The sequence below is a fragment of the Odocoileus virginianus genome, chromosome 30 (genome assembly GCF_023699985.2).
Source record: "Odocoileus virginianus isolate 20LAN1187 ecotype Illinois chromosome 30, Ovbor_1.2, whole genome shotgun sequence".
NCBI lineage: Eukaryota > Metazoa > Chordata > Mammalia > Artiodactyla > Cervidae > Odocoileus > Odocoileus virginianus.
In genome coordinates this window covers 27,503,617-27,524,744 of record NC_069703.1, presented here as the reverse complement: position 1 = coordinate 27,524,744, position 21,128 = coordinate 27,503,617, and the positions used below count along the sequence as shown (strand labels likewise).

The following is a 21,128-nucleotide window of genomic DNA, read 5'->3' as shown; positions in this document are numbered from 1 at the left end:
GGTGTGGCTCAGTGACTTAACCACCTAAGGCAAAGGCAAGACTAGAACCCAGATCTCCAGCTGTCATCACAGGCTCCTGAAAGTGTAGAGTTGAAATGGCCACAGGATAGTACATGGGCCAAACGTACTATGTTCACTGAAGGTAACACCAAGGCCCCGCAAGGCTAAAAGACAGTTCATTACTGACCTGACTTCTTTTTTTTTTCCCTGCAGATCCATTTATTTATTAACTTTTTTTATTGTGGTAAAAATCACACAATATAATACAAACTATTTTAACCATATTTACCTGTACATTTCAGTGGCACGAAGTACATTCACGTCGTTGTGTAACTCTCACCATCATCTATCTCCTGAACTTTTCACTTTTCGAACTGAAACTCTGATCCCATTAAACACTGACTCCTCACTCCATACCCCATCCCCAGCCCTTTGGCATCTACCAGTGTTCTTTCTGACTCTATGAATTTGACTATTCTAGGTACCGTGTGTGGGCTTCCCAGGTGTCTCTGGTAGTAAAGAATCTGCCTGCCAATACAGGATGTGAGAGGTGTGGGTTCAATCCCTGGGTCGGGAAGATCCCCTGGAGGAGGGCATGGCAGCTCACTCCAGTATTCTTGCCTGGAGAATCCCATAGACAGAGGAGCCTGGCAGGCCACAGTCCAGAGGGTCACAAAGAGTTGGACATAACTGAAACAACTTAGAAGGTATGCCAATGCAGGAGATGTAAGAGACAGAGGTTTGATCCCTGGGTTGGGAAGGTCCCCAGGAACAGGGCGTGTCAGACCATTCCAGTATTCTTGCTTGGAGAATCCCATGGACAGAGGAGCCTGGCAGGCTACAGTCCATAGGGTCACAAAGTGTCAGACACAACTGAAGCGACTTGGCGGGCACGCATGCAGGTAACTTGTGTAAGCAGAATCAAACAGTACTTGTCTGCACCTAATGTATATTGGAATGCATTTTTAAGGCTCACTTCCTATTTCTTGGTGCCACTGAATCTGAGCTGACTTTCTTGTTTATTAAGCTGTATTTGGAAATATGGCAACTAATTACAGAAAAAAAAACTTCTTAAGAATGGCTCTGGTGCATAAAGGACATTTTTACACTTAACTCCTATCATTTTCTTTTTTTAAATGTGAAATGTCACTTATTTTTATTAATAAAATTTAGGGAGAAGTGTCTGTGTTTTTTTGTGATTTTTTAATCTAAGTATTCAAATCAATGAATTTCAGTTTAACAAACATTGATTACATTCTTACTCTCTGTCAGGCATGTAATTGGAGTCCATTCACTTTTTTAAAATGTTCTTAATTTTATTTATAGTTGGTTACAATGTTTTGTCAGCCTTAGGTGTACAGCAAAGTGATTCAGTTATACATACACATATATTCATTCTTTTTCAGATTTTTCTCTTGTACAGGTTACCACAGAATATTAGGTAGAGCTGCCTGGACTAGACAAGTCTTCATCAGTCATCTGTCATGTATAGTAGTGGATTGCGTTCATTCCAAGCTCCTGATTTATTTCTGTTTCTAATCAAGGTTCATGCCAGTAGCTATTACTCAAAATGAACACACGGGGTCTCTCCTGCCATGTTTTGGCTGAAATCAGCTCACTCTTTTGGTCTTCTTTGAAAGCTATACGAACACCTAACTCTCCTAAGACTGTTAGAGTCTAGTCTTTAAATCCAGCAGAGATTCCTCTGAGAGCTTCATTTCACCAGAAATCAAGCTCTGGGCTAATATGCACACTCCTCTTTTTGCCTGGAAGTGTAGTTTAATGCAAGAGAACTATGTGGGCAAATGTTCAGTGATTACATATGGGAGCAGTGGTAAATGTGGAAAACTCTCTATTCTAAGAAAAATAATTTCCTGGGTTGCTTATGGGGGGGCTCAGATAAGCAAAATAACTTCACTGCCGAGGGCTGAGATGGGTGACACCATTTATAAAAGGATTCAGAGAGGGGAGAGAGGAGTAGGGGACAAACATTCTCCTCATGAATTTGTTAGTCACTGGAAATAAGATTTGGGTGCCATTTTGTTTTAAATTTTTTAAAATTTTTGGCTGCCCTCTGTGGCAGGTAGGGTCTTCGTTCACCAACCAGAAATCGAACCCTGTCCCCTGCATTGGAAGCACAGACTTTTAACCATTGGACTACCCAGAGAAGTCTCTCCATTTGTCTCTTCTTGTTGTTCAGTCGCCAAGCTGTGTCTGATTCTTTGTGACCCCATGGACTGCAGCATGCCAAGCCTCCCTGTGCCCCACCATCGCCCGGAGTTTACCCAAGTTCATGTCCATTGCCTTGATGATGCCATCCAACCATCTCATCCTCTGTCACCCTCTTCTCCTTCTACCTTCAATCTTTCCCAGCATCAGGGTCTTTTCCAAGGAGTTGGCTCTTCACATCAGGTGGCCAAAGTATTGGAGCTTCAGCTTCAGCATCAATCCTTCCAGTGAGTATTCAGGGTCGATTTCTGTTAAGATTGATTGTTTTCATCTCCTTGCTGTCCGGGGGACTCGCAAGAGTCTTCTCCAGCACCACAGTTCTAAAGTATCAATTCTTTGGCATTCTGCCTTCTTTATAGTCCAGCTGTCTCAACCACAGGTGACTGGAAAGACCTTAACCTTGACTATATGCACCTTTGTCAGCAAAGTGATCTCTTTGCTTTTTAACACATTGTCTAGGTTTGTCATAGCTTTCCCGCCAAGAAGCAATCTTCTTCAAATTTTCTGGCTGCAGTCACCATCTGAAGTGATTTTAGAGCCCAAGAAGAGGAAATCTGTCACTGCTTCCACATTTTCCCTTGCAAAAGAAAGCCATGAAGTGATGGGATTGGATGCCCATGATCTTAGCCTTTTTAACATTTAGTTTTAAGCTGGCTTTTTTCACTCTCCTCCTTCACCTTTATCAAGAGGTTCTTTAATTCCTGTCACTTTCTGCCATTAGAGTGGTATCATCCACATATCTGCCTGGTAATCTTGATTCCAGCTTGTAACTCAACCAGCCCAGCATTTCTCATGATGTGCTCTGCATATAAATTAAATAAACAGGGTGTCAGTAAGTAGCCTTGTTGTACTCCTTTCTCAATTCTGAACCAGTCAGTTGTTCCATACAAGGTTCTAACTATTATTTCTTGACCCGCATACAGGTTGATCAGGAGACAGGTAACATAGTCTATTATCCCCATCTCTTTAAGAGTTTTCCACAGTTTGTTATGATCCACACAGTCCAGCTCCAGGGCCAGCTCAGGGACCCAGGCACCCTTGACCAGGTCCCAGACCAACTGTTGCTTGCCCTCGGGCACCATGAACAACGTGTACATGAACATGCCCATGAGCCTCATGCTCAATTGCCAGCAAGCCGGATCATGCCCCATCAGGGGCAGTACCTGCCTCCCCCTTTCGTGGGGGACACTGTGCAGCCAGACTCGGCACCCATGACCCCGGTGCCCCCGTTCCTGGACGAGCAGGCAGATCCAGGCTCTCTTCCCTCACACTAACAGCAAACAGAAGATGTGCCCAGTGATGACCGTGTGACACGGAGTGTGGCCAGGGTCCTGGAACGGAAAGAGGAAAGCGGGAACTATGGGCTCGGGAAGGATTCTAGCCTGGAAGACTGCACTTGGTGGTGGTGCTTTTTATGGCATGGTTCTGTCGGATGGCTTCATTTTCACCCAAACCGTATGAAAACATCTTTCTCCAAATGAAGTGTTTTTAGATATGTTTAGTGCTTCTCTGGTAACTCAGCTGGTAAAGAATCTGCCTGCAATGCAGGAGACACTGATTTGATTCCTGGGTTGTGAAGATCCCTTGGAGAAGGGATAGGCTACCCACTCGAGTATTCTTGGGCTTTCCTGGTGGCTCAGACGATAAAGAACCTGCCTGCAGTGTGGAAGACCTGGGTTTGATCCCTGGGTTGGGAAGATCCCCTGGAGGAAGGCAAAAGAACCCATTCTAATATTCTTGCATGGAGAATCTCCATGAACAGAGGATTCTGGCAGGCTACAGTCCATGGGGTCACAAAGAGTTGGACAAAGCACAGCAGAGCACACAGTCAAAAGGCTTTAGCATAGTCAGTGAAATAGAGGTAGATGTTTTTCTGGCATTCCCTTGCTTTCTCTATGATCCCATGTTGGCAATTTGATCTCTGGTTCCTCTGTTTTTTCCAAACCCAGACTGGATGTCTGGAAGTTCTTGGTTCACATAATGCTGTAGCCTAGAATGTAGAATTTTGAGCATGACCTTATGAGCATGGGAGATGAATGCGGTTGTCCAGTGGTTTGAACATTCTTTAAATACTGCCCTTCTTGGGAATTGGGATGAGGAATGACTTTTTCCAGTCCTGTGGCCACTGCTGGTTTTTCCAAACTTGCTGACATATTGAGTGTAGCACTTTGATAGGATCATCTTTTAGGATTTTATATAGCTCTGCTGGAATTCCACTGCCTCCACTAGCTTTATTGATAGCAGTGCTTCCTAAGGCCCATTTTGTTTAGAAAGGTAAAAGAATTAAGGATTTTTAAAATAAAATTCTAGCTCTACCAGAGTCCTCAAGGCCTGCCTCTCTTGGGAGCAAGAATTCTCCAACCGAGTTGGGACACACGCAGCAGCAAATGTCAGTGACCAGTAGCAGGGAGCAAGATCTTAGTTCCCAGACCAGGAATCCTAAACCATTAGACCACAGAGGCCAGCAGCTAGGGCCTGGATCCCTAGTACTTGCCTGCCTTGTCAAGAAAGAATTCAGGCGAGGAGGCAGAAGGTAAGGAGAAAAGGAAAAAGTATATTGGAAAAGAAAAGTACATGCAGAAAGACCCACAGGCGAACTCAAGAGAGCGAGTCATGCTTTTGGGAAGTTTAAATCCTTTATCTTGTTGTTCTGTCGCTAAATCGTGTCTGACTCTGTGCAACCCCAAGGACTGCAACTCACTAGGCTTCTCTGTCCTCCATTATCTCCCAGAGTTCGCTCAAATGCATGTCCATTGAGTTGGTGAGGCTATCTAACCATCTCATCCTTTGCAACCCCTTCTTTTTTTGCCTTCAGTCTTTCTCAGTTATCAGGATCTTTTCCAATGAGTCAGCTCTTTGCATCAGGTGGTCAAAGTATTAGAGCCTCAATTTCAGCAACAGTCCCTCCAATGAAAATTCAGAGTTGATTTCTTTTAGGATGGACTGGTTGGATCTCCTTGCAGTCCAAGGGACTCTCAAGAGTCTTCTCCAACACCACAGTTCAAAAGCATCAATCCTTTGGCACCCAGCCTTCCTTATTGTCCAATTCTCACACCCGTACATGATTACTGGAAAACCATAGCTTTGACTACATGTACCTGTGTTGGCAAAGTTTCTGCTTTTTAATATGCTGCCTAGGTTTGTCATAGCTTTCCTTCCAAAAAGCAAGCATCTTTTAATTTCATGGCTGTAGTATAAGGGGACAGTTTCTTGGGTCTTTTTCTTCCTTTAGGCCAATCATCTTGTTTTGTCCCCCTCTGGCTAATTTGTCTTAAGATTCTCTCCTGAGCAGAGCACTCACTCGTCAGCCAAGATGGATCTTGACAGGAAGGCTTCTGGGAGGAAGCCTGGCATTATTCTGACTTTTGACCCCAAAGAGTCTTTCTAGCTTGTGTAGTGTCTCCCTTGCCCCAAGAAGTGGGGGGAGGGAGAGTGGAGATCCCTTAATCCTTTACAAACAAAAACAGAGTTTTGTCCCTCTTTGTTCTTGCCCTGACTGTTATCTTAAGGTGTTTGCAAGAGACAAAGACTGTCTATTTACCCTGTTTCTGTTGTTATTTCAATTTTGAAATGCAAACAGGAGGCTGATGGTAAATGCCTTACCTGGAGCCCTCCTATCTCCCCTCTCAGGAAATGCAAGCAGGAGACTAGTTGTTAATATTCAGCCTGAAGCTCAGGTCTTAGGGTCCCATGAAGTGCAAACAGGAGGCCAGTTGTAAAAGTGGAACCTGGAGGATCTCCTGCCTCACAAATGCTCTGCTCCCAGGTGGTTCCAGCTCCACCTGCCTTCCTTCAGTCCCTCCAAGCACTCCCCTGTTCTCTCCCTTCCCCTTTACCTGGCAGGTCCCCTTTCAGCCCTCAGGTTAAATGTCTCTTCATCACAGAGTCTCTCCCTTTATTCCCCTTCTAGGTAGATTCCCCTTTACACTCCGGCCTCTGATTTTATCCATCATAGAACTTATCACAATTTCCAGTGATAGTGTTCTTGCTGGCATACTGGTTACTTTCCATTCTCCACTAGATTATAATCCACTGGGATGCTGTCTGTTTCATCCAATGGAACTTATGCACCTAACCCAGTGCCCGGCACATAGTAGGGACAAAATACAGAATAGTGAAATTGGGCTTAGCAAAGAAAGGAATGGTGACGTATGGATGTGGTGCTTGTAAATAAGGAAGTGACTTTGGGGTCTTCACAAGCTGTGAGGTCTTTAATCATTTATGTTAGAAAGTGAGGGGTTAAAAAAAAAAAAGAAAGAAAGTGAGGGGTAGCCTGTGCCTTGCCTTTGAGGTGCTCTTGGGGAGAGCTTCCTATTAGGGAGTGTTCCAGACAGAACTGAACTGAAAAATGACTGTATTTGTGTGTGGATGCCAGGACAGAGGGCAAACTCAGAACTCCAAATTCTCTACTGGTCTTAGGGGACAGAAAGTTTGAGTGAGATCTTTGTTTTTACCTAAGAAAAAAAATCACAAACATCTAGTATCAACAAGAACTGTTTCTTTTTTTAAATTTATTGGCTGCACTGCACAGCCTGTGGAATATTATCTTCTTGACCAAGGATCAAACCTGCTCCACCTGCACTGGCAGCATGAGTATTAGCCACTGGATGCTCAGTCACGTCTGACTCTTTGTGACCCCATGGACTGTAGCCTGCCAGGCTCCTCTGTCCATGAGGATTCTCCAGGCAAGAATACTGGAGTGGATTGCCATGCCCTCCTCCAGGGGATTTTCCCAACCCAGGGATCGGACTCAGGTCTCATGCATTGTAGGCGGATTCTTTACCATCTGAAACCCAGGGAAGTCCCCAAAACAGTCAATTTTTTTGAAGCACCTTGATGCTGGGAAAGATTGAGGGCAGGAGGATAAGGGGACGACAGGATGAGATGGTTGGATGGCATCACCGACTCAATGGACATGGGTTTGGGTGACTCCGGGAGCTGGTGATGGACAGGGAGGCCTAGTGTGCCATGGTTCATGTGGTCACAAAGAGTCAGACACGACTGAGTGACTGAACTGAACTGAACTGAACTGAATTATGTACCACGGGCTTCCCAGGTGGCTCAGTGGTAAAGAGTTACCTGCCAATGCAGAAGACACAGGAGACTTGGGTTCAGTCCCTGGGTCAGGAAGATCCCCTGGAGGAGGAAATGGCAATCCCACTCCAGTATTCTCTACCATCTGAACCACCAGGGAAGCAGCCAATCCTAAAGGAAATCAACCCTGAATATTCATTGGAAGGACTGCTGCTAAAGCTGAAGCAGCAATACTTTGGCCATCTGATGTGATGAGCCAACTCTCTGGAAAAGATCCTGATTCTGGGAAAGATTGAGGGCAGGAGGAGAAGGGGGCGATGGAGGATGAGGTGGTTAGATAACATCACAGACTGAATGGACATGAATTTGAGCAATCTCTGGGAGAGAGTGAAGGACAGGGAAGCCTGGTGCGCTGCAGTTCGTGGGGTCACAAAGAGTCACAACTTAGTGACTGAACAACAACTGGTATTCTTGCCTGGAAAATTCCATGGACAGATGAGCCTGGTGTGCCAAAGTTCATGGGGTCCCTGAGAGTCAGACACAACTTAGTGATTGAAACAGCAACAACTATGTGCCAGGCACCACACTAGATTTTTCAGGTATGATTATTGTGGTTCATGGTCACAACAAAACTGAATTGTATGTTGGTGTTATATCTCCATTTACAGATGATGAAACCGAGACACAGAGAAGTTTAGGCAATCAGTCCAAGGTGGCAGAGCTAGTGCGTGGTGAGACCAGGACTGAAATCAAAGCCTGTAGTAGAATCTGGGCCCTCACTCTAGGCCTTGGAACAGAGATCCTGAGTCTGCATTTCTCTAGGCAGGGGGCGATTATCATGGGCCCTCCTCACTTCTTCTGTGCCACCAAAATTTGGAGTTCAGTGGCTCTAGTGAGCAGGGCCAGAGTGCTCACAGCTTCCCACCGCAGGACCTTTGTCATGGGTTTGAGTTCACCCTTCCCATCCTTGGGACTCTGACTCACGTCTAAGGTGGTGACTTCATACCTCAGGCTGAAGAAGGGTATGAACGATGTGTGCAGGACTGGGAAGCCTCTTCAGAATTGTGGTTGAGGACTTCCCCAATGGTCCAGTGGTTAAGACTCTGAGTTTCCAATGCAAGGGGTGCAGGTTCCATCCCTGGTTGGGGAACTAACATCCCACATGCCATGTGGCGTGGCAAAACAAAACAAAGAGTTGTCCTCTAAAACAATGGGAGGTTTGGAGTTGGGAATGAAAGGGACAAGACTAAAGGAAGGCTCAAGTGTGGATAAAACATGTGCTGGGTGCTGAAAGAGCACCTTAGTGGAAAGATGATGGACTTAGAAGCCACAGTTACCCCAATCTGAAACCTGGATCTGCACTTTACCACTGAGGTGATATTAACAATTTTTCATCATTCTGAGCCTGTTTCCTCATGTACAAAGGACAGATAACAAAATACACACTATCTGGAGCAATCTCAGTACTTTTCAAAATGTGTGACCAGGGTGGAAACAAGAGTGAAACAAGTGTGACCAGAGAGGAAATGAGTAGCCAGAGAGGAAAAGCATGTGGTTTAAGAAAATAGATAAAGAAGGGACTGAGCCTGCATAGAAAACCTCACCGCTGAATGAATTCTGGCTAGTTGTTTGCTTCACCCATGTCTTAAAATACTAGATCAAAAGGGCAGTATGTTTGTATTAAAGACAAAATTAACAGCCATTATCTAGTACCTACTAACACTCTATTTAGAGTACTGACGAGTAATAGAAAAAAGCCTGACAAGGGCCTAATTTCCAAAATGTACAAACAGTTCATACAAATAAACAAGAGCAACAACAGCAAAAACATCCCAATCAAGAAATGAGCAAAAGACTTGAAAAGACATTTCACTAAAGAAGACAAACAGTTGGCCAATAGGCAGGTGAAAAGATGCTCAACTTTGCTAACTATTAGAGAAATATAAATCAAAACTACAGTGAGGTATCACCTCACATCATTCAGAATGGTTATCACTAAAAATCAACAAATAATAAATGTTGGAGAAGGTATGGAGAAAAAGGAACCCTCCTATATTGTTGGTAGGAATGTAAACTGGTACAGCCACTGTGTAAAACAGAATCTAAATGTACAATCCTGCAATCCCATTTCTGGGCATATATCTAGAGGAAACTCTAATTCAAAAACATACATGTACCCCAATGTTTATTGCAGCACTATTTACAATATCCAAGACATGGAAGCAACCTAAATGTTAGTCAACAGATGAATGGATAAAGAAGATGTGGTATACATAAACAATGGAATACTACTCAGCCATAAAAAAGAACGAAATAATGCCATTTGCAGCAACATGGATGGACTTAGAGGTTATCATACTAAGTGAAGTAGGTCAAAGACAAATATCATATGATATCACTTTTATATGGAATCTAAAATATGATGCAAATGAACTTATTTGCAAAACGAAAATAGATTCACAGACATAGAAAACACATGTTAGAGAAAGCAGTGGAGAGATAAATTAGGAATTTGTAATGAACAGATACACACCAGTATATATAAAATAGTTAAACAACAAGGTCCTACTATATAGCACAGAGAACTACGTTCAATATCCTATAACAAGTCATAATGGAAAAGAATATGAGAAACGGAAATTCCCTGGTGGTCCAGTGGTTAAGACTCTGTGCTTTTACTGCTGAAAGCCTGGGTTCAATCCCTGGTCAGGGAACAATATTCCATAAGCTGTGAGGCACTGCTAAAAATGAAAAAGAACACACACACACACACACACACACACACACGGTGAATCACTTTGCTGTATACCAGAAACTAACACAACATTGTAAATCAATTACACTTCAATAAAAATGCAATTATAAACATATAACCCATATCAATGGATAACTGTATTAGATAAGGCAATACATTTAAAGCCTTCCAGTAAGCAGTTAGTAATTGTTAATTATTATTATTATTAAGAAAAAGCCAGCATGTAATTAGGTATTTTGATGGCATAATATTATAAGGACAGAAATTAGAAGGCAGAGAACCTGATCTCTTTCAACAAAGGAAGGAAAGCATTCTCTCACAAGTTCCTGAATGTAACAGACAGTGAGCTGACATTTTCTTAGGTGATTATCTCCCCTACGCATTGACATCACTGACCCTAAAAACTCTTAGACCATGTGATCACCCAAGTCTTGCTTGTGTGTGCAGATTATTACTCTGCTTATTGCTTGAGTTTTGTGTGAAAGTCAAGTGTGGCTTGCACTGCTGGGGATAAGCTGGCTGGAGACACGGAGCTACCATGCCACCCCACTCAGCTCTCTCCATGGCTTTGAAACATGCTTTTTTTAACTTAATTTTTTTCCCCTGTGAAACATGCTTTCAAGAAGGCACATCAGACTTTGGAAAAGGTGTTTTGATCAGTGAAGAAATAAGGCAGCTTTTAAATAAAGTTAATGCTGGATTTCCCTGGTGGTATACTGGTTGAGGGGCTTCCCCATTGCTCAGCAATAAAGAACTCCCCGCAATGCAGGAGATGCAGGAGACTTGGATTTGCTTCCTAGGTTGGGAAGATCCCCTGGAGGAGGACGTGGCAACTTGCTCCAGTATTCTTACCAGGAAAAATCTCATGGACAGAGAAGCCTGGTGGGCTATGGTCCATGGGGTCACAAAGAGTTGGACACAGCTAAAGTGACTGAGCATGCATGCACAGTGGTTGAGAGTCTGCCTGCCATTGCAAGGGACATGGGTTTGATTCCCTGGTCTAGGAAGATTCTACATGACCTGGGACAATTAAGTCCATGAACAACAACTACTGAAGCCTGCACTCTAGAATCCGTGCTCCAGAAGAGAAGCCACTGCAATGAGAAGCCCAGGCAGCAATGAAGACCCAGCCCAGCCAGAAATAAAAAATAAATTAATTAATTTAAAAAAGATACAGTTAACACTAATTAAATTTACTTCTACTAGTAGCAGCAACTATAATTATAGAGTGTGGACTTTTTAATCCTATGCCCAGTCACTCAGTTGTGTCCAGCTCTTTGCAACCCCATGGTCTATAGCCAGTGTCTTTAGTGAAAGTGAAAGTCACTCATTCATGTCCGATTCTTTGTGACCCGATGGACCATAGCCTGCCAGGCTCCTCTGCTCATGGAATTCTCCAGGCAAGAATACTGGAGTGGGTACCCATTCCCTTTGCTCTGGGGGATCTTCCCAACCCAGGGATTGAACCCAGGTCTCCTGCATTGCAGATGGATTCTTTAGCATCTGAGTCACCAGGGAATCCCTATGAATCCCTTTAGGAGGCATGACGATGATTATCTGCACTTTGGAGATGAGGCAAATGAGGTGCAATGAGGTTAAGCATCTTGCCCAAATTCACCTGGTGGGTCAGAAGAGAGATCAGACCTGCACTTAGGGCATCTGATTGCAGAAACTCTTCCTCTGTAAGACAGTCCTAGCACATTTCCGTGGGCAATGTTAACTCTCCACTCTTTCTGTCCCAACTCACTTGAGGACTAGGTGATTCTGACTCTTCATCACCCTCCCCACTACCTGACCTGGATTTTGAAATCATTGACTTTGAGGTTCAGTCCCTTGCCCAACATATACATGGATCTAATGACTCTGTAGGTATGCTCAGCCTACACATGACCACAGGATTACCTGGGGAGTTAGACTAAATCCTACAAAACCAAAGGTTGTTGCTTGTCAGGAAGATCAGGACTAAGGATTCTCTACTTGATATGAAATTTAAATATCAACCATGGAGTCCAGTATATTTCAGAGGAGACTGGCAATGATGATGGACTTCCCTGTTAGCTCAGATGGTAAAGAATCCACCTGCAATGAAAGAGATCTGGGTTCAATCCCTGGGTCTGGAAGATTCTCTGAAGGAAATGGCAACCCAATCCAATATTCTTGCCTGGAGAATTCCATGGACAGAGAAGCTTGGTGGGCTACAGTCCATGGGGTTGCAAAGAGTCAGACATGACTGAGCAATCAACACTTTCACTTGGCAATGATGATACCACTGTGGCATTAAGCTTCAGTGAAGGCCCCTCCTCCCCAGCTAGAAATCTGAGCCCAAACATCACATCTATGCCTTAGGCAACTCATCAGCATTATACCACTGGATATTGTGAGTGGCCATAAGAGCTTCCTGGAGCAAGGCAGTTGTTTGAGCATTCAGAATTCCAAAGTAGGGTGGGAATAAGTAAGGAGAAAATGGTGGCATAAGTCAGACAAAAGTGCAGTGTTGTTGTCAGGAATAATGCCAATCTTTTGAAACCAAGACCTGGAAGGCAAGTCTCTGAACATGACTGGAGGATTAAAGGCCAGCTCTCAAGGAATTGTTTCAAAGGCTCTTGAGCTTAGTTGGCATCCATTACAGTAACATATGCTGCATTTTTAATGGTAATTGTAACTGCCAGCCAATGTCAAGTTGTATCCGCATTCCATTTTCTTTTCTCCTTCAGTGAAGCAGTGATAACCATCAGCCTACTTTAGTTGAAGTATCTTGTATTTGACCAGATTAACAAGATGAGAAACCCAGGAACTACTCCTCCCCTTCCATTTATTTTTACTTTAGTTAGCCTTTAACCAAATTACCATTATGATCAGAAAAAAAGAATAACCTTATTCATTTCCTGACAAATCTTCTTTGATGACATTAGTAAGTCATTTATTCACAGATTCCAAAGATTACTTTTAAGAATTCAATAGCCATCAGGAAGCATTTTGCTTAATCACACACACACACACACAAATGCATACTTTGTACCTTTTTTCTTTTCTAAAGACAATATGGAATTTACCGTGTGATAAAGAAATATTTGAATAGTATTAATCAATATATATTAATATATCATCTAGTTAAGTACCATTAAACCTCTAAGGCAGAGATACAGGTAACCACAGGGATATTTGCCTCATTCTTTAATAATTTCTCATTCTCAGGGATTTGCAATGTCTATGTCAAGATGGGATGTTAGAGCAGCCCACTCTTATATGCACGTAGCTATGCTTTTAAAGCCCACTTGTGGTCTCTAGAGAAAATAGATGTAATTAACTTATGGAAGGACCAATAGAGCTTGGCAGTCTTTCCCCGAAGAGGGAGGTGCCTACTCAAAGTACCCCCGCCAAGAACTTGTAAGGGTGACGGTGAACCTACGGCATCTGACTTGCTGGCTTTCCCATCTTCCTCAAGGATCTGTCCTGACCTCACTGCATCTCTGGCTCTGGAGTTTACACCCTCTTTCCATAAATCCCTACTGCATGAAAAACATGTTGGAAACACACTTATATAGAAATGGCAACAACTTGAAAGTTTGTGTACTGCTTTCTCAGTAATCAATAAAAGACATTACCTGAAGGAACTGCTTGTGGAAATTTTGTTTTCATTGGAATATGTGTGTGTGCGTGTATGCATATGTGTGTTAATTCACATGCATGTCAGTAAATTAAATCACATTCACACACTGAATTTCTTGGCCAAGTTACTAGTTTCTCTTCAGATCTCAAAAAGGACACTTACAGTCCCACGTGATTGGGATCTAGTTTGAACAGCTCCTTCTGGCAGCATGTCCTTATGCCTTGCAGCCAAATACCTTTTCAAGTTTATCTTTCAAGGACAGCTTTGTTTCAGCCACACGCTGCTAACCTTTTCCACTGCACCCACTCCTGACATCCTCGCCCCCGCTATAAAAACATCAATTGATTCTTGTTGTCTAAAAGTGAAACAGAATTATTTGACTGGCATTGTGCTGTGTTGTGCTTAGTCATGTCCAACTCTTTGCAACCCCATGGACTGTAGCTTGCCAGGCCCCTCCTCTGTCATGGGTATTCTCCAGGCAAGAATGCTGGAGTGGGTTGCCATGCCCTCCTCCAGGAGATCTTCCCAACCAAGGGATCGAATCCAGGTCTCCTGCATTGCAGACAGATTCTTTACCAGCTGAGCCACCAGGGAAGTCCTTGACTGACATTGTTGTGTTAGTCGCTCAGTCGTGCCTCTTTGTGACCCTGTGGACTGCAGCCCACCAGGCTCCTCTGTCCATGAGATTTTCCAGGCAAGGATACTGGAGTGGATTGCCATTTAGTGCCCTTCAAAAATTGGCACAAAACCACACTAGCAGCTTTGAAACACTCACTACCTTAACTCACGCCACATCTCAGTTAAACTTGGAAGTGAGCGTGAAGATGAGAGAGGTCCAGACTCTGACCTAGGTAAGTTAATGCTGTTTGCTCAGCAGTGTCTGACTGTGATCCCATGGACTGTAGCCTGCCAAGCTCCTCCGTCCATGGGATTCTCCAGGCAAGAATATTGGGCTGGGTTGCCATTCCCTTCAGGGGATCTTCCTGACCCAGGGACTGAAACTGCGTCTCTTAACTCTCCTGCATTGGCAGGTGGGTTCTTTACCACTAGCATCACCTGGGAAGCCCCAACCTTGTTTAAACTGAACTTTTATTTTATTTATTTATCTATTTATTTATTCTAGACTTCCTGGGATCTTGGTTGCTGCAAGTGGGCTTTCTCTTTCTGCAGGGAATGGGGGCTACTCTGTGGTTGTGATGCGAGAGCTTTTCACTGCAGTGGCTTCGTTTATTGCAGGGGCTCTAGCGTGAGAGCTTCAGTGGTTGTGACGCAACGGGTTAGTGGCCCTTCAGCACATGGGATCTTCTTGGACCAGGACTGTGTTCCCCACATTGACAGATGGATTCTTAACCCCTGGGCCACCAAGGAAATTCTGAAATTTATTCTTAATTCAAGAGTTACCTGGGTTGTTTGTTACTGGTGGGAATGTAGACCAGTATAAACTGGGACACTCTTTCTTGATGGATATATGGAGAGAGGCTTCAAAAGGTTTATTCTTTTGGACAGTAGTTTGAATTTTATGAATTTATCCTGATGTAACCAGAAACTTGGAGAAAAACTTTATGTACAAGGTTTCCATTGTAATATTCATAACATAAGAAGTGGAAACAATCTCAGTATTTAGTTGTAAGGACTTAGATTTCTAGAATTTCATGATGGGTTTCTTATAAGGGACTAGAACATGAATAGTTCAAGAATGTACTATTAAGTATTATGTATTTTTCATTAATTTCTTTTTTTGGCCCTGTCTTGTGGCATGCAGGATCTAAGTTCCCAGACCAGGGATCCAACCCATGCTCCCTGCAGTAGAAGGGCAGAGTCCTAATCGCTGGGCCACCAGAGAATTCCCTGTGTATGTGTGTGTTTAACTAGAAACTGATAGAGAGATTCTCACAAAATAATATTACATAAAAATGTGTTACCAAGTTTCCTGGTTGAAGCTTGTATCATCTCTCACTTGAAACATTGTAATGACCATTTAAGTCTCTCTGAATCCTCTCTTGTCTGCCACCCGTTAAGTCTCTCTGAATCCTCTCTTGTCTGCCACCCGTTCCGCTGTCCAAACCACAGCAAGTGGGATTGTTAATAAACATCTTTAAACCACAGTTTTGACCCTTCTCTACTTGCAAGCCTTAAATGGCTTCTCATTTCTTGATCTCATATTTTGAATCTTTAATCCAACCTCTGAGGCCCTGCATGTACTCAAGCGTTTTTGTCCAGTGTTCTGACGCTTCATCTGCTCCAGGCCTCTGTGCATGCTGTTTCGCCCCTTCATCTGCTTTCCTTACCTTGTCTCCTGCTCCAGGCCTCAGGTCTCATCTTATACCTTCCTTCCTCAGAGAAACCTTACCTGACTCATTTACGCCTTGAATCCTCTTGAACCAGCCAAATGGTTCAAGTAACTGCAAAATTCAGGCTTGATCTAGGACTCAAAAAGTGTCACGAGCACCTGATTATCTTCTTGTCTCTTGGACCCATTTCTTTGGTGATGGCTTCAAAGAGATGTTCATTCTTCATGGTGCTAAGATGGCTGCAATGGCTCCAGCTTCCTCCTTTAACTTCAAACCTAGTGGGAAGAGTGGATATACTTCTCCAAGAAGATTCCAGTTAATACCCCAGAATTCAGTCTTGATGGCTTGGGTTACTTAACTCCAAGCATATGCCTGTTTCAGAACCAGCCACTGTCTCTGTTGGGGAACAACATTCTGATCTGCCAGGATGCTATCGGGCCATGTGCTATTCCTGAAGTGAAGAGTTATGTATATGTTGGGTCTCCAAACCCAAACTGGGATTTCAGGAAGCAGGGAGAATGGATCCTGGAGAGGAAAGTAAATGTCCATCAGGATTTCTTACAGGTTTGCATAGCACTTTCTCTTTTTGATAATTATATATTTATGTATGTTACTTAAAAAAAGTTGCTTCCCTATAGCACTGCATACTCATCTTGAGAGGGACCATTCGTATCTTTCCCCCTGCCTCACTGTTCTATGCCCAAGGGCCAAAACAGTTCTTGGCACAAAGCAGATGCTCAATTAATATTTGTTCAGTAACTGTTACCCTCACCCCCCAAAAAGCACCAAACAAAAAAACAATCAGTAGAATATAAAACAGTACATATGCTAGGATTCCCATTTTTGTTTTAAAAACTAAATTTCACTCTTGTCCTCTATGCCTGTAAAATACAAATCTAAAAGGAAATACACCAACTATAACAGTGGTTATTTCTTTTTAAAAAAACTAATTAATTAATATATTTTACATTTGACTGTGCTGGGTCTTTGTTGTTGCTCAAGGGCTTTCTCTAGTTGCAATGAGCAGTGGCTATTCTCTAGTTGTGAATTTCTCATTGTAGTGGCTTTTCTTGTTGGAGAGCACAAGCTCTAGGGTGTGCAGACTTCAGTAGTTGTGGTGAGCAGGCTTAGTTTCCCTGCTGCAGGTGGGATCTTCCTGGACCAGGGATCGAACCCATGTCCCCTGCATTAGCAGGTGTATTCTTAACCACTGAACCACCAGGGAAGTTCCAACAGTGTTTATTTCTTGATGGTAAGATTAGGAATGAGGCTTTAAAATAACCCTCTCCTGTATTTTCCAAACCTACACTGAACCTATATTATTTTTTAACTGAAAATGTTTTGAAAATATTCTTAAGAGATACATTGCATAAGGTTATTTTCCTTGGAATAAAACAGTCCAGTTTTGAAAAGAAAAGTTTTCTAAAAACATAAGGCCTCAGACCACAAGTTTTGCCATGACGAGGTGAATTCCTAGACACTTCAGAGGGGGTTACTGGGGATGTTGATGCCTTAAGACACTAATAGGAACACACTGAAGGACAGTGGGGCTTTAGTAAAATGCGTGCTGCCATGGAAGAATTGCACAGGCTGGCTTTGAAGCTGGCTGCTGCTTTGTTCCTTTTATATTGTAAAACTTGCATCTTGACTTTTCTCAATTTCTAGACAGTCGGCATTCTGGTTTATGGACTATCAGTGTTTTACTTCACTATCATGTCCCTGATTTGTAACTCCACCCTCTTCCCCTTCTGTGGACCTCGTGGCGGCTTTAGTATTCTCTGTTCTTTCTGTTAACGTGCAGTTATAGAGTCATCTGAGAAGTGAAACTCACAAATCGAGTTGACCTAATACCAGGGCTTTGTGCACAGAATTACACGAATCAGCTCACAGACGACCTGATCTGAATCATGTGTCATGTACCATGCTTCCTGGCTTCTGCTTATGACAGCGGATTTAGAATCAAAGGCACTTTCAGGACCATCTCCCCGGTAGAGCATCTTGATTTCCAGGGCCTCTGGGTACTCCCTGGGGTTGGGCCTTCTTAATAATAGTGGACCTGCTGTGGAGGTCAAGAGGGAGCAAAGATGAGCTAGGGAAATCAAGACTCAAAAATGCATGCTATTCCACTAAGACCCATGGGTGTTCTGGATAAACATTGTTTCTTCCCCACTGTGTGTCCCGTGTGGCTCTACCATGTGTGAGGCTTCAGTGGGAATAAACTTGAACCTCAGTGCCTTGATTCAAGGCTCAGTTCTGCCTCTGATTAGTTGTCTGTGCTTGCTTTGGTCTCAATGCCTCTGCGATTCAGGCTCTCATCTGTACAGCTTTCTTTTGGAGGCTGTTTGAGGGCCAGATAAGACCACTTATGTAAAGTGTCCAGCCCCAAGAGTGATTTAGGGTGTGATGTGGGAATCTGGAGGGAAGAACATTAGTGAGCAACAGCCCAGGAGAGCATCCTCTGCCCCTCTCAGCAAGGTCATGTGGGAAGACAAAGGATGCTCTTATTCTCAAACCAAAGCTTTCCTAGTCTGGGCCACATAATAAGCGAATTTTCTTCTGCTTTTATCTTTTACTTAACTGTCATGACAAAAGCTTCATTTCTTTAACTTTAAGCCCCACCTTTAGCATTCCCATCTCTTTCCAATGGCAACATCTTTAAAGCAGAAGATTCACAGAATGGTCAAGGTAAATGGGACAGGGGTGAGCCCTGAAGTCAGATAGCAAGTAGGAGAGACAAAGTTTAGACTGAAGCCCAAAATGCCCAAGATAGGAAGAAAATGAACTTTGGGGGTAGAATTTGCTTAGAAAACAGCTCTTCTAAATTTACAGTAAATTGCAGATCCTCTGTCAGAAGGCAAACTCATCCCATAGCCCGGGTTTTAATTATTTCTTAAATAATCCTATTCTAGAGTACTCTGGGCAGATGCCACCACACCAGGGATGGAAGCCATCAGGACAAGGAGGCAGTGAGCATGTTGAGAATTTCCAAGTTTGAAACTGCAGATGTCTTGGGGGCTTTAGTACACGAGTTGCCTTAAGGTAGGAAAGACCCATTGCCTCTTGCCCACCTTTTGACTTCCTGTCACTTAACTCCAGTCACAGAGGTTTTCTTTGAGATCTTTGAGAAGGACAATCCTTTTTTTTTTTTTTTTTCTTTAGCGCACTGACATCTCATCACCATATCTCATGTCACCTCCCCGGGGGAAGCCTTCCCAGGTGCCCCAGCTAAATAACTGTAGCTTCCCCTGTTCCTGTCCCAGCAACCTGTACTCATTGTCTTGGTAATGTTCTCACCTGCTTACTCATTACTTTGTAATGATCTATTTACTTGTTTATTATTTGTTGAGCCAAAAGAGGTTATAAGCTTCTGAAGAAAGTGTCTTGCTGGTTCCCAGCCGGATCCCCCGTGCTCCGTGTGTAGGGCTCTGATTAATGTGGCTTCAACAATGCACGGAGGTGGCTTGATGTTTTTCAGTTGCTAAGCCACGTCCAACTCTTTGCAACCCCAAGGACTGCAGCGCATCCGGCTTCCTTGTCCTTCACTTTCTCCTGGAGTTTGCTCAAACTCACGTCCACTGAGACAGTGATGCCATCCAACCATCTAATCTTCCGTTGCCCCTTCTCTTCCTGCCCTGAATCTCTCCCAGCATCAGGGTCTTTTCCAATTACTTGGCTCTTCACATCAGATGGCTAAAGTATTGGAGCTTCAGCTTCAGCATGAGTTCTTCATGAATATTCAGAGTTAATTTCCTTTAGGGTAGACTGTTTGATCTCCTGCAGTCCAAGGGATTCTCAAGACTCTTCTCCAGCACCGCAGTTTGAAAGCATCAATTCTTCAGCGCTCAGCCTTCTTTAAGGTCCAGCTCTCATATTCCTCTATGGCTGCTGGAAAAATCATAAGTTTGACTATGGGACCTTTGTCGGCAAGGCAACGTCTGTGCTTTTTAATACGATGTCTAGGTTTGTCATAGCTTTTCTTCCAAGGAGCAAGCATATGGGGGATATGCAGCTTATATCTCCAGGTCACCTGGGCTGGATCACACCGTACTAGGCAGATCGGAGGATTTTCACCAGTTTTGACTTCCAGAAACCACCCAGGCAAAGGTTCTTAACCTTTTCAGGGTCACAGATCTCCTTAGGTATTTGGTAAAACCAACCGACTCAACCAAAAGAACATAAAAATGCACTCAAAAACACTACTTACAATTTAGGGTTTGGAGACTCCTGACGCCCCAGGTGGAAACTCCAGGTTTAAGAAAAACCAGGGGGAGAAGAAAGATCAGGAAGTCCACGCCAGAGTCTTAGGAGAGAGTTCTTAAAATCGGGTCTGCTTAAAGTGTCCTATAGTTCTTGGATTTTATACACACACACACACACACGAAAAACAACAACAACAACAACAACAACAACTCGGCGGCAAGAGATCGCTTCTGGTTCCGGCTCGACCAAATGCTCCCTCCCTTACGTGGTTCAGGGGAAGACAACCAGTGACACTTCCCGCCGCAAGTGTCTGGGGAAATCTCTTAGCTAGGTCTGATCAACGTTTGCGGAATGAATGAAATCACATTCACGGCGCGGGTGAATCAAGGAAGTAGTTCCTTCCGCGCTCCCCGCGCAGGGCTCCTCAGTGCGGAACCCGCGTAGCTCTTGGTGCTCCGCGCACCGCACATCAGGCCGGATGCCGAGGTCTGCGCGCAGGTGTATTAGCACCTAGGGCCGCCCGCGCGGTGCCGGGCGGGGCGGGGCGGAGCCATCTGAGGTGGGGCGGAGCCATCTGAGGCGGGGCGGGGCCATCTGAGGCAGGGCGGAGCGGGGCGGGCGGAGGGAGGAGAAAGAAGGGAGTCGGGAAGCGGGGAGGAGAGGGGAGGAGAAAGGAGGGTGAGAAGGGATGAGAAAAGGGGAAGAGCGGGAGGAGGGAGAGGAGGAGGGGAAGGTGGGAGGTGAGGCGGGGAGGAAGTGCGGTAGCGAGGGAGCGGGAGGAGCGGGAGGGGAGGGAGGGCAGCGGCGCGGGGCGGAGTCTGCAAACTTTCGCTTCGAGGGCATTGTGGGAAGCAGCCATGGTCTGATGCAGGCTCCTCACCTGTCAGCCGCGCCGGCTCCAGCGCTCGCGTCTCGCCCTCGCGTCCCCCGCCCTCGTTCCTCGCCGGCCGGGGACGGCGGCGGCCCGGCCACCATGGTGAGTGCGGGAGAGCTGGGCGGCGGCGCGGAC

General features: G+C 44.3%; 1 protein-coding gene and 1 long non-coding RNA gene across 2 annotated transcripts in view; one reads left to right on the top strand and one right to left on the bottom strand.

The window, feature by feature from the left end:
- Nucleotides 1–218: 218 nt before the first annotated feature.
- LOC139032193 (uncharacterized) lies at nt 219–20,672 on the bottom strand. The gene is made up of 3 exons (XR_011484710.1): nt 20,124–20,672; nt 15,979–16,444; nt 219–3,031 (listed from the first exon to the last, which is right to left on the bottom strand). It is a non-coding gene; the product is annotated as an uncharacterized lncRNA (long non-coding RNA).
- Nucleotides 20,673–20,923: 251 nt separating this feature from the next.
- AP1S3 (adaptor related protein complex 1 subunit sigma 3) overlaps nt 20,924–21,128 on the top strand; it is a 68,646-nt gene continuing 68,441 nt past the window's right edge. The window contains exon 1 of the mRNA XM_020877725.2: nt 20,924–21,095. Coding sequence (XP_020733384.1) covers nt 20,985–21,095 — 111 coding nt within the window. The 5' untranslated portion in view covers nt 20,924–20,984. The remainder of the gene's footprint in view (nt 21,096–21,128) is intronic.